Genomic DNA, 13328 nt, shown 5'->3' with positions numbered 1-13328 from the left:
AGGTACTAAATGTTCAAAGACACTTTATGCAGAACAAAACTGCAGGCAATATACCTAATCAGTCAAAACACACACACACACACACACACACACACACACACACACACAAAACACACACAAACACACCAAAAAAACCCACAAAAAAACCTTGTAGTTCCTATGTTAGGCATTACAATTAAAATCACAAAGCCTCATTTTGGCACTCCTGTAGAGACAAGTACACTTAAATTTGCTGTCAGTTTTGTAAATTGAACCTATAAAATCTTTCAAAGCCATTCATACAGAAATCCTGTCAGAAACAAGACACTCCATAAGTAAATACCAGATTATCCAGGAAAAGTCTAAGCCACCCAATGAATCACATTCCAGATAAGCAGGTGCTGGTGTTAGCAGGAGACAGACAACTTTATTACTTACTGCAACTTAAGAGCAATAGTGCTCACTCTTTAAACAGAGAACACAACGGCCTTAGATCAGGGGTTGAAACGAACTTGTTTTAGAGAACCAGACAATGAGCACTTTTGGCTTTTTGAACCATACTACAGTTTCTGGCAACAACTCAACTCTGCTGTTGGGGAGAAAACCAAAGTTACAAACTGTCTGTAACAAAGGAGCACGCATATGTCCCAGTAAAGCATTATTTGTAGGAATCAAAACTCAGAGTACGGGTTGGGGATTTAGCTCAGTGGTAGAGCGCTTGCCTAGGAAGCGCAAGGCCCCTGGGTTCGGTCCCCAGCTCCGAGAATTAACAAAACTCAGAGTACACGCGAAGAATGATTTTCTAGTATAAACAATGGACTTTTGGTGCTGATGATGGTTTCTCAGTTGCAACAATGGTTACTGGCGCTCCTCAAGGTCCCATACCAGTACAGGATGCTGAAGGCTGCTTAGGCTGTGTGTTTGGGAGGTACAAGGGAACTCTCTGTTCTTTCTGCATTTGCAGAATTTTGCTGTGCATCTAAAGATACTCTTAGACATCCACTAATTTAAAACATGAGAAAAAGCACAGGCTCTGACCAGAGACATTGTTAGACAAAGGTATTCCCCACCAAAACGGGAGAGAGATCTATCCAACTCTAAGACAGTACTATCACTGAAGTACAATTTAATTGTGTATACAATATAAAAAATGAAAGTGGTAATACTTTGTAATTGTATCCAGCAAGAAAGCTAAGGTTTCCCAAATCTTGCCAACAGTCTGATCAATTTCCCAAAAGCTTACCAGGAGGAAACCAGCCAGCCATCAACAAGGTCAGTAAGTAACACCATGTCTGCTTCAAAGAGTTCTTATTCACTGCTAATGGGTGTTCAAAGGAGGCCAACCACCATGATAAACAGCATGGAAGTGCCTCAAAAAGGGAAAATCAAATTAGCATATAACCTAGCTAGTCCACTCCTGGGTATAGCCAAAGAATCTCAAGTCCACAGAAATAGCTGCACTGTTAAAAACAGTCAAAGAAGAAGGGGATGAGACATCAAAAAGTAATGGATAAATAAATGTATGCATACACAAATGAATTTTAATCAGCCATAAAAAATTAGATCATGATATTTGTAAGAAATGGATGGAACTGGAAATGATGTTAAGCAAAAAAAGAAAAACCCACATTTTCTTTGTATGCAGATGCTAGGGGTGTGTGTGTTACACATGTGTTAGTCATGAAACTAGAAAGGTGACCGTGAGAAGGAAGGACATGTTAATGGAGAGCAGAGAAAAGATGGGTAACAGAACAGGTGTGGCATGAAAACAGATGGGAAGAGAGCATTTGCTACCAGGAGAAGGGCAGTGGGAAGAGGAGGAGGACTAGCAGGAGGAGGGCAGTGGGAAAAGGAGGAGGGCTAGCAAGGGAGGAGGGGCAGTGGGAAGAGGAGGAGGGCTAGCAAGGGGAGGGCAGTGGGAGAGGAGAAGGGCTAGCAAGAGGGGAGGGCAGTGGGAGGGAGGGCTAGCAGGAGGAGGCGGTGTGGGAGAGAGGGAGGAGGGCTAGCAGGAGGAGGAGCAGTGGGAAGAGGAGGGAGGGCTAGCCAGGAGGAGGGCAGTGGGAAAGAGGAGGAGGGCAGTGGGAAGAGGAGGAGGGCAGTGGGAAGAGGAGGAGGGCAGGGGGAAGAGGAGGAGGGCAGAGGGTAGAGGAGGAGGGCAGTGGGAAGAGGAGGAGGGCTAGCAGGAGGAGGGCAGTGGGAAGAGGAGGAGGGCTAGCAGGAGGAGGGCAGTGGGAAGAGGAGGAGGGCAGTGGGAAGAGGAGGAGGGCAGTGGGAAGAGGAGGAGGGCAGTGGGAAGAGGAGGAGGGCAACACACAGTATATATATGAAAATGCTACAATGAAATTTAACTTGTATAATGATGATGATGATAAAATTAACAAAGCACATGAAAGACACTCAAGTGCTATAAAAGGAACAGAGCCAAAACTCCAACTTTAGATGCCTCAAGTTGACCCAGAGGCCAATAAATGAGTTCCATGGAAACCCAGCCATATCAGGTGATAAAGGCTTAAAAGGTAGTTTTCTTTACTGACCAAGATGCAAGAAGCGAAGTACAATATTCAGACCCTAAACTGAATTGTTCTCTCCCCCCTTTAATTCTAAATAGTTGCCTTCTGTCTCTAAACAGGTTGGTCTAATTCTTGGCAATCCCTCACAACACTGGATCTTTTCTACTCAGAAGAGATCTGTTGTGCACATGTAAAGTAAGCAGGATAAATATACTCAGAAAGAAGGATGAGACTGGTCCCCTTGCCTAACAACGATCTTTGAATAAAACCTTTCAACTTCTCCAGGAGTGAAATCACTGTTCTATCCACTGGTAATCAAGCATTGAAGAAGATGACTTAAAAACCTGAGACTTTGCAGAGAGCAAGCATTTGGCACTGAAGTCAATGTCTCAGTGGGTAATGGAGTCTTAAAATATTTGCAAAAACAAAACTGAAGGCGGTTAAGCCCTTAAACCTCAAGAATAGCGAGAACAAGGGAACTGGCTGCTGCCTCTAACAGCTAACACCTGTAAGATTCACAGAGCCAGCATGTTGAGGGTAGAAATCAAAGCACGGAGTTCTGTGAAAAGACAGAGGTTTGTACAACAGTCTGCTTTCCGGCGACTTTATTTGGGAGACGCTATATTTTGGTGCAAGTTTAAACATCTTTAAGTGACTAAAGCGAGTAATGTGTAATGACCTCCATGGCATTCTCACCGAGCAGAAGAAACGGAGCTGAGGAGCCACACTCTGGAGAGAGAAGTTAGGGTGGAATAAAGAGAAGGAACGAGAATATCCCGTGAGGATTGTAAATGAGAAATAAACAAATAGGAAGGGACAAAGGTGACTAATGAGAGGACCAGAAACAGGCAGTGAGGCTAAAAGAAAAAGCAAGTACTGATGAAAATGTGAACTGTTTCCCACCTACTCACTCAACATGCACAAGCATGTATCCTTAATTACTGCATAATCCAAGTTGGCCTTAATCAGAAGACAAAAGTCAGTGAGAATTATTGACTCAAAGAAACAATACTTAAGGGACAGAACTGAAGGGTTGTCCAAATGGTACAAGGACCACCATAATGTTAACAGCTATTCAAAGACAAAATATTAGTCCAAAATACAGACTCTACAAAAAAGAAAACAGGACAAGGCATGCAAGAGCTGCATTAGGAAATAAAGTCAGTAAGTTTCTTCTGTACATAAAATTTCTTAGTGTTTCCACTAAGAAATTACTATTTGAAGCCACACTGAATATGTCAATGGAATATGAACTACATATAATTTGTAATTTCTTAGTCACATTAGCAAAAATGATGACATTTTTAATATTTTGTTTATTCTGACATGTGTAAAATATCATTTTAATATACAATCAATATGAAAGATACTAGAGCACTGGCTTACTACATACAAAGCTCTAGATTCAATCCTCACCACCTCAAAAAAGTGAAAAGATATTTTACTGGTTTTATATTAATTCCTTGTTATCTGCTATGTATCATACATGTACAACACATCACAATTTAAAAGCTGTATTTGTCTTAAAGAAATGGCCTATAATTAGGTTCCATAAAGTTAGAGTTGTTAAGGCAAATTCTTATTTCTCAAATTATTTTAAACACATTTAAAATTAACTGAGGAATGCAGAGAACTGAGGAATGCAGAGATAAGTCAGTGAGTAAACATCCTTGCCTCTCAAACATGAGAACCTGAGTTCCATCCCCAGAACAGAGATAAACACGTAAGCCAGCCAGCTGGACGGAGGTGACTCATACCTTGAAGACCAGCGCTCGAGGGCAGAGGCAGGTAGATCCCTTTGAGATCAAGGCCAGCCTGGTCTACAAAGCAAATTCCAGGACAGCCAGAGCTACACAGAGAAATCCTGTCTCAAAAAAGCAAACAACAAAAGTCAGGCATGCTGGCTTAGACTTATAACTCTCATGCTGGTGGAGCAGAGACAAATCAGATCAATGTGGCTCTCTGATCTATTTGATGAGTCCAAGGCAAGTGAAAAATTTATCAAAAAAAAAAAAAAAAAACAAAACAAAAAACAAAAAACAACAAAACAACAACAACAACAACAACAACAAAACAAAGTAGACAGTTCCCTAAGGAAGGACAGCCAAGTTATCTTTTGGCCCATACCATATACAACAGGCATCTGAATACCCACATGTAACAATTTTAAATGAACTGAATCAAATCTGGTTTGAATTTAGAGTTAAAGCAATTCAGTTCTCAGCCACTATAGCCACATTTCTACTGCTCAAGAGCCCATGAGGCTAGCAAGGAAGTGACCCTAATTAGACCAAGGAAGGTCTAAAGAAATAAGGTGGGGCTGGATGACTTGGAAGTTAAGAGGAACTGTTCTTCTTTCAGAGGAACCCATTTTCCATTTCCAGCCTTTGCACAGTGGCTCCCAACCTAACTTAACTCCAGTCCCAGGGGATCTGACCCCTCATCTGACCTCTGAGGGCACTAAGTGCACACACAATGCACAGGCATGCAAGCAAAGTACTTATACACATAAATAAAAATACCTCTAAAAGTTATTGAAAGGAAGTCAGAATTATAACAAATGAAATCAAAATTCAAATCTAAGCATTAATTAAAATGAATATGGTAAAATAAAGCAATAAATTATGTGACAAGGAGAAAAATTAAAGCATTAACAATAAAAGGGGAAAATTATACATGCTTACCATTATGTATGACAGATCAATTGATTTATACCAATAAGTATATTTAGGCTAAACCTTCCATATAAAAGAAAACAATTATTACAGAGCAAAACCAGCTTTACATTTAGAGAAATATTTAAATCAAAGTAATACAGAAAAACTGAAAATAAGAAAGCCAATGAGAAGATAGGATATGGGTCTCAACATCAAATAAGGCTAAATTCAGACCAAAAAGCATTAAACTAGTAATGTTAAAGGCTACAACTCACCATGAAGACATGACAGTTAATAAGTATCAAGGGTCACATTGACAATCGTGACAAAAAGTAGAGACATATGAAAAAACAGAATCGTATTAAAAGACTTTAACATCTCTCATGCTTGATCCACAACCAATTAACTGGATCTTAGCAAGGTATAAAGACAGGTATAGCAACAATACGGTATGTATAATTCTGTAACCTGAGAAGAGCAAGCAGCCTCCTTTCTGCTGCTCAAGAACACGCATAGGAAATAATCACATACAAAGACAAACATCAATAAGTCAGAGAATTTAAAGAACATTCTGTGCTCATGCAACAAAACTAAAGATAAATAATATACATGATAAACCTACAGCACTCTCAAGCTAACCTTAATTCATAAAAGAATAAACATCTTCCAGGATATGGTAGAGATGGGGTTAAGGGTCAAATATACCTATCAACTGCTAAAGCAATGATCAGAGGCATAGCTAATAGCCTTAAAACTGAAATAAAGGGGTGGGAGACATGGCTCAGCAGTTAAGGGTACTCCTTACACTTCCAGAGGACCTGGGTTCAATTCCCAGCACCTACATGGTAGCTCATGACAGTCTGTAACTGCTGTTCTGGGAGATCTGACTTCCTCTTCTGGCGTCTGCATGTACCAGGCAAGCAAGTGGTCAACAGAAATATATACAGGACAAACATCTATATACATAAAATAAAATTAAATTAAAACAATAGAAAAACATGAAATAAAAGGAAAACATGAAAAAAAGAAATCATTATCTAACTTAAAAAAGAAAATTGTTCTAAAGGTATCAGAAAGACTCAAGGGTCAAGGTAGCCCAACTAGAGATAAAAGCTATAAAAACTAAAAGAAATCAACTTAGCAAATAAACCATTCCTAAACTGAATCAAGATGCAGAAGCTAGGTCTGATGCCTCAGGCCTGTAATTCCAGCACCCAAACAGTTGAGACTGAAGGATCACTAAGAGTTCAAAGCCAGTTTGGTCTACACAGTGTTCCAGTGCAGAATAAACCCTATCTAAAATAACAGTTAGAGGTAGAATAAGAACAAAAAAACTGAAAAATAAAGAAAAAAAGACTGTTAAGACCCTACTATCAAAGCTGCATGTATTGGTGCATACCTCTAATCCTAGCATTCAGAGCATTCTATGGCTCATGTCCTTAATTCTAGCACTGAGGAGACAGAGGCAAGCAGATCTCTGAGTTTGAGGCCAGCTTGGTCTACAGAGGGTTTTCTAGACCCTGTTTCAGTAAATAAGAAGGTGCTACCAAGCTCCAATCCAATGGTCACACAGATAGCTCTGGTTAAATTAAATAGATCATAAAATCAAACCCAAAGCCAGGATTCTAGGAAAGGGTGTGTGGGGTGGGGTGGGGTGGGGATTGGGATGGGAGATGGATGGGAGGAATACGAGAGACAATAAGTTAAGAATGGATTGTAAAGGGGTTGATTTAGTTCAGTAGTGCGCTTGCCTTTGAAGCGTACAAGGGCCCTTTTGGTTTTGGTCCCCTCAGCCCAAATTAAAAAAAAAAAAAAAAAAAAAAAGAAAAAGAATGGATTATAGCAGAAAAAAACTAGTCAAAAGACAAGCAAATTCTTTTAAGCACAAAATAAAAAGTGAGTGCCTAAATGGAAAAAGAGATGGGGGAGATGGGAATCTAACCAAATTTGCCACACACACACACAAAAAAAATCAATGAAAATCAGGACTTTGTAGAAAAAAATATATCCAAATGGGCTCCAGATGACACAGAAAAATCTACACAGACCAAGACCATAGAATACAGAAACTTGTGGAAGGTTTCTTATAAGTGTTATACCAAATCTTTAAAAAACAGTCAACTCAAAAGAATAAATCAGTGTTAATGCAGAGAAAAGTGTCTTTCTGAAACAAGCCTAACTTTCACACAAAGAAAACCAAGCCTAACAGCCTGCATGTGCAACTGTCTTCAAACAGCACAGGGCTGTTAGTATAATGACCCAAGAGTCATCAACCTATCCCTTCCACTGTTATACAATTTTCCAAAATAAAAAGAAAGATAAAGCTTACTTGAAAAAAAAACCCATTTCTGTATAAACATGAAACACGTATCAAAAGTGACTGACAAACATGTAGTAAAAAGTACAGAAAAAGCAGGCACTTGTCTCAGAAACTTCCAATGGGTGGGTAAGTACATACCTCCTATGGAAAGGAATTTGTTAACAATTCTCAAAATTACAAATGTGCATTCTCCTTGATGGAGCAAGGTCACCTTTAAAATTTGTCCTATCCACACCCAGACATGCGTGAAATTACAGTGTACGCAATACTTCACTGCAGTACTGTGTCATAGCAAAGTCTACAAACATCCCACTAGCTGTCACTCGTGAGACGTCTAATTACACTATATCCACTATATCTGAGCAGTCAGAAAAAGGAAAAGTTTACAAGTACATATAAAGTAAGTTCTTTCATATTACGCTTAAAAAGCAAGATACAAATAAAACTATGTGGTGTAACTTATGCAAAGAGACTAGTCAACAGAAGTAGGAAACAGGCATTTTCTACCTAGGTCCTTTAGCAGCTTTTGAATTTGGAGCCATGTAACTGCCGTCTTGAGCTCTGGCAGTTTTTATGTTGTTTTTTGAATCTTGCCCTCGGGAATGGTATTACAGTAGTATCTTTGTAAACTGATACTCCACTTAGAATACTTATTATTCTTGCAGACTGAAATTCCAGTAAAGATGATTCAAGAAACTCTTATTTTTTAAGGGCTTAAATACTCTACGCCGAAAAAAGGGAGGCAGCAGATTAGCCAGAAGTATACCTACTTAATGGTTTTTTAACCCTGATGATGCTCCAGAATGACCCTGGGGTCTTCTAAAAATACCAGTGCCCTACACTCCATGCATATACTACTAATACAGAAATACAGGGCATGAGGCCCTGCCCCCAAACCACTGATCTCAATGCTTTAAAATAGTGAACATTTGTTTCTAGATACTCATACACTAGATTACCACCATAACAATAACCTTGTTAGTTTCCTATTCAAATAACACTGGCCTACTGACATGGGAGACATACCATAGAAGCAAAGGCTAACTGAAATTTTTAGGCATACTAGTCAAACTTTCACAAACTTGGAGGGTGGGGGTGAGCAAGGTTTCCTTTGTTCTTTTAACTGAGAATTTGTCTGTTTACCCTAACAAAAAGTTCTTATGTTCACAGTAATCTCTAGCCCTAAGATAGGAAAGCAGGCCAGGAGGAGAGACCCAATTCCCACAAGTTGTCTTCTGACTTCTACACACCATGATACATGTGTAGCCACACAAATTCATGCATAGATAAAATGTTTAAGAATAAATACATCAATTGCCAGAGGGAGTAGAGCCCAACTACTGAAATGCTTTTGAAACTGAAACTTAAGATGCAAAGGCCAAAAACTTCTCCCTCATCTTAGATTTTCATCATCTCTCTTTGGCAACCGGCTTCTAAAACTTAAGTGGACATCAGCTTAAACCTCTAACCTATACCTCTTTCCATCCCGTTTGTTTCTCCCCCAAATATAGACAACATCGCATTTTGCATATCTGATCTTCCCAGAAAGTTCTACCTATTTTGCATTTTTATATCCAACTGACACCATCCCATGACATTTAAGTCAAATGAATTCAACAGATCTAGGTTTTGAGAGCCTAAGTCATCTTGAGTTTCCTTTGGGGATGCTGAGTTCCATTTTTGTTTTATTTCAGGTGTTTCACAACTGCATTCGGCCTGCTGGAGTTGGAATGACATCCTCTGGGGAAACATGATTGATCAGTTAAAGGAAGGTGGCAGAATCTACTTCCATCCAACTAGGCCTCAGGCTTTATTGAAAGGGTCCTCTCCCTTCCCACCCCAATCCATGAAAAATGAAGGACTAGCCCAGCTGCCAACAGGGTGCATGGGACATCAAGGAAAGGTGCTCACACTTAGGCTGGAGTTGTCCTAGAACCCCTGCTTTGTAGCCAGGAGCCCACCGGTCAGCTCTTACCCAGCATGTAAGGCATTTGCAGCCCAAGACTATGACTGCTTTGAAGTCCTAATCATAATGAAGGCATTCAGGTCCTGCCACTCAAGGCTACTCAACACCTCACAGCAGAAAAGGAACAAAACGCCACTACGTGATTTACTCAATCTCAAGGTGTTTCTAAACACGTCTTACACAACCATTAGAAACATCTGAAAACAAAAACGTTTATGAGTTCTCTTTCTGAAGTTTTAAGGAGAGTGCGGTTTGAGTGCTCATAATGAATAGCTGGGGAGTTCTGACAGGGATGAGGGTCGTTGGACGAAGCTGGGCATGGGGGGTGTCAGGCCCTGCCTCTCCACCTCCCTAAACCCGAAACCTAAGCCCCAGGAGGGCTCTCAGCATGCTTCCCCATCACGGAAGGTTCTCACGGACTTTGCCCTGAAGCTGAAGAGCCTCAGCTGCAGGCAGGACAAGGATGGCGGCTCCCTCACTCCCCTGGGCCTTGGAGGTAGCTCCAAGGAGTCACACTTACCGAAGTCCAGGAACTGTTTGATAGAGAGCGGCGACGGAGAGAAGCGGGAGTAGCGCTCGATCTGCTTGGGGACCGGCTGCTTGAGCAGCCGGTAGAAGAGCCGCATCCTTACCGGTGGAGTGTGCAGATCCGCCAAGCCGTCCCGGACTGGAGCAGAGGCCGCCGCCGCCGAGCCACAAGGAGGAGGCGGCGCCGGCGGGGCTTTACCTTCACCTGGGGTTCGGCCTTGGCGCCAGTAGCCGGTCGCCGCCGCGGCACCTACCCAAGCACCGGGCAGTAGTTAGGCGGCCGTGGCCGGCTGCCCGCGGGTTCTCAAGCCCCGCCTAGAAAAGGCGGGACCTGCCGCCGCACGTACGCGGCGCGCGTGGGATGTGAGGGGCGCTAGGGGTACGCGGCTGCACGCGCGCGCTGCTGATTGGCTGCCTCCGCCGCCAAAGCTTCCTTAAAGCCCCGGTAACACGCACAAACCTCCCGCCCTCGCTCGTGGGTCTCAGCCTGGCACCAGCCAGCCTAGTTGCTACGGGTCCCGCCCCGGGTCAGGTCTTGAGAAGTGCTCCGAGACTTGAAGGACACTGGGAGCCCACGCCTGCGATATCGTTAGGACTGCTCTAGACCTTCCCAACCCTAGGCCCCTCTTCCGGAAGGCCCTCCTCAGATCTGCTGAGTCCTCAGCTTTAAGTTGTTCCTTGCAGTCCTATGCTCTTTCTTAACTACACGGTTTGTTTCATCCTCTCCAACAATTAATTACAGAATTAAATGGAAGCTACTGGCCCTCCTACCCCCCACCCCCGGGCCACGCGACAGGATTCAGTGTATCATCAATTAACCTGGCCACAGGGCCTCTGCTCACTGACTGCCCACCTTCGCTCTGGTGAATACCTTTGGACAGGATTGTTACAAAACAGGATTGTTACGTCACTGGGTGCGGTTCCTGGCCTTACACTCCTCGCTACCAACTGGGCCAAGAACAGCATCTTTAGATCACTTTTTGATGCTTCTTTCACCACTACCACCTTTGAAGGAATCCATTACAAATGAAGGTCATTAACACTTGGTTTCCATGCTTCCTAGATCCCCTTGCTCCCAGTTTGTTGGGATTAATCACAGTTATTTCATTGCCCAAACATACATAACATCTGTTGGAAAGGCTCAAATTAGAGCCACTGACCAGTCTCTTTCACAACCCCTCACCGTCACAGAACCCTGACTCAGTTTCACCACTACTACCACTTTGGTGCAGGAGTCTATGTTTACATTGTGCTAGATTTTTTGCATGACAGTAAGCTTAAATTCATGACTCAATATATGAAATCAGCATTTGATAATGTGGATATATGAACTACTGCTTGCTTTTCACCATTACTATGAAACATTAATTTTTGTTACTGTGTAAAACATCAACTAGAAAAAAGGTAAGAATTCTCCTTGGTCTGATTATTAGTGGAAAGTTTCATGCCTTCATTTGGTTATGTACTCACTTTTTGCTTTATAAAATTGTTGCACTTCTACTCGTTGAATTTAAAGGGAAAAAAGGCACGTGCATTCAGAGATAAAAATTCAGATTTTTAAGTACAACATATGATACGTGGACTACTTTGCCTTTTCCATTCGAAGCAAAGCCTTAAGAGACTTAGCAACAACCTCTGTAAAGGGCAGATTTACCAACAGAGCAGAACACTGACTGCAGTTGGGAGTGCTCGGGCAGACAAGGAGTGGCCTATGGTTGTCTACTCACTTTCTTGGGTGCTGCCAACAGGTGGAGTTTTACTAATAGCAGTTCTGGATGAAGATCACTGAGAAGGGAAAAGTTGTGTGTTGGTGGGGAGAGAGGTTTTTCCACCTATGTGACACAGTACTGCTGAACCTTCTGAACTCACCCATCAACTTTTTCATAATTTCCCTTTTCTGCTGCACAAAACTGCTACTTAAATTATTTTATTCTGATGTTTTTTAATTCCTTAAAATGATTATGCTTAATTTTATGCTTCCCTGAAAATTGGCACAGTTCTAAAAGTTGAGGAAATATGAAAGAAGCCTGTATAATGGAAACTTGTGCTGGTCCACAGCTAAATGACCCAGCTCTAAACTTGACCCTATCATTAGCAAGCTGTGTGACCTAAGTCTAGTCTAGTATCGTCTCTGTGTCCCAGTTATTTTAATGTCAGCTGGAGATGTATGACTTCTCTTCCTTTATTTGTGGCAATTAAATAAAATAAATATATCTAATATAAATATAAGGCAATATTTGGTCCTATTCTGTAACGTGATAATGATTAATCTTAGAAATTAAAGCCGTTGATTTCAGTAGTAGTTATTATTGATCTCTTGAGCTAAATCTCAAAATTTTTCCAGCTTGTTATGCACATAAGGTTTTACACAGGCCTCTTTGTGCTTCTTGAATTCTTGTGGTGTTCCGAATGAAAATGGTCTCCTTAAGGCTCACAAAGAGTGACACTATTAGGAGGTGTGGTCTTGTTGGAGGAAGTGTGTTATTGGGGGTGGGCTTGGAGGATTCAGATGGTCAAGCCAGGCTCAGTAGCTCACTGTCTTTTCCTGCTGCCTGTGGATCCACATGTAGAACTCTTGGCTCCTCCGGCACCATGTCTGTTTGCATACTGCCATGCTTCCCTGCCAAGGATGACAGTTGACTAAACCCCTCTGAAACTATAAGCCAGCCCCCAGTGAAATGTTTTCCTTTATAAGAGTTGCATTGGTCATGGTGTCTCTTCACAGAAATAGAACCCTAAGATAAATCTCTAGCCCATTCAGAGAAGCAGTACCTGGAAGCTTGTTAGAAATGCAAACTCTTAGATTGTACTACAGTCTTACTAAAACCAACACTTTGTAGTTAGGACCCAAGGACTTGACCACAAATTCTTTTATAGTCCTGTCTTCAAAAGCTACAGCTTAATTCCCCTCCTGCTGAATATGGGTTAGCTTTAGCATTGGCTTCTAACAAATAGATTATGGTCACAAGTGATGAAATTACATTCAGAGGTTAGTTTAGAAAGCTACTATGTCTCGAAATAACCTGAGCAGAATCCCTCCAAACTATCAAGGCCATTAAAAGCCAAGAAACCAGAGAGGCTTGCACAGAGAAACCCAAAAGATATAACAACTTAATATAACGTACTCTCCTAGATGGGATTCTGGGGCAGAAAAAAATATTAGGTTTAAAAACTAAGGTATTTTGGACTTTGGACCAAATGTACCAACACCCTTTCCCCACCCCTTCTTTTCCTTCTCCCATCTCCTTCCCACTTTTCCTCCTTCTCCTTCTCCCTCTCTGGTTTTTCCTCTTCCCACTACTCCTTTTTCTCCTCACCCTTAAAGCTTAGAAGCAGATCCTCCCACCTTATAAACTGGAGGCAACATG

At 41.6% G+C, this 13328-nt stretch overlaps 1 protein-coding gene across 1 annotated transcript in view; it reads right to left on the bottom strand.

Annotated features, from left to right (window-relative positions):
• The window catches only part of Pdk3 (pyruvate dehydrogenase kinase 3), a 67522-nt gene extending 57222 nt beyond the window's left edge, over positions 1–10300 (bottom strand). Inside the window, 1 exon segment of the mRNA XM_032889613.1 lies at positions 9953–10300. Within this exon segment, the coding sequence (XP_032745504.1) occupies positions 9953–10058 (106 nt within the window). The 5' untranslated portion in view covers positions 10059–10300.
• Positions 10301–13328: the final 3028 nt, after the last annotated feature.

Source organism: Rattus rattus, chromosome X, assembly GCF_011064425.1.
Source record: "Rattus rattus isolate New Zealand chromosome X, Rrattus_CSIRO_v1, whole genome shotgun sequence".
NCBI classification, from domain to species: Eukaryota; Metazoa; Chordata; class Mammalia; order Rodentia; family Muridae; genus Rattus; species Rattus rattus.
The sequence above is the reverse complement of the archived record's forward strand: the minus strand, read 5'-3'. Positions and strand labels throughout refer to the sequence as shown.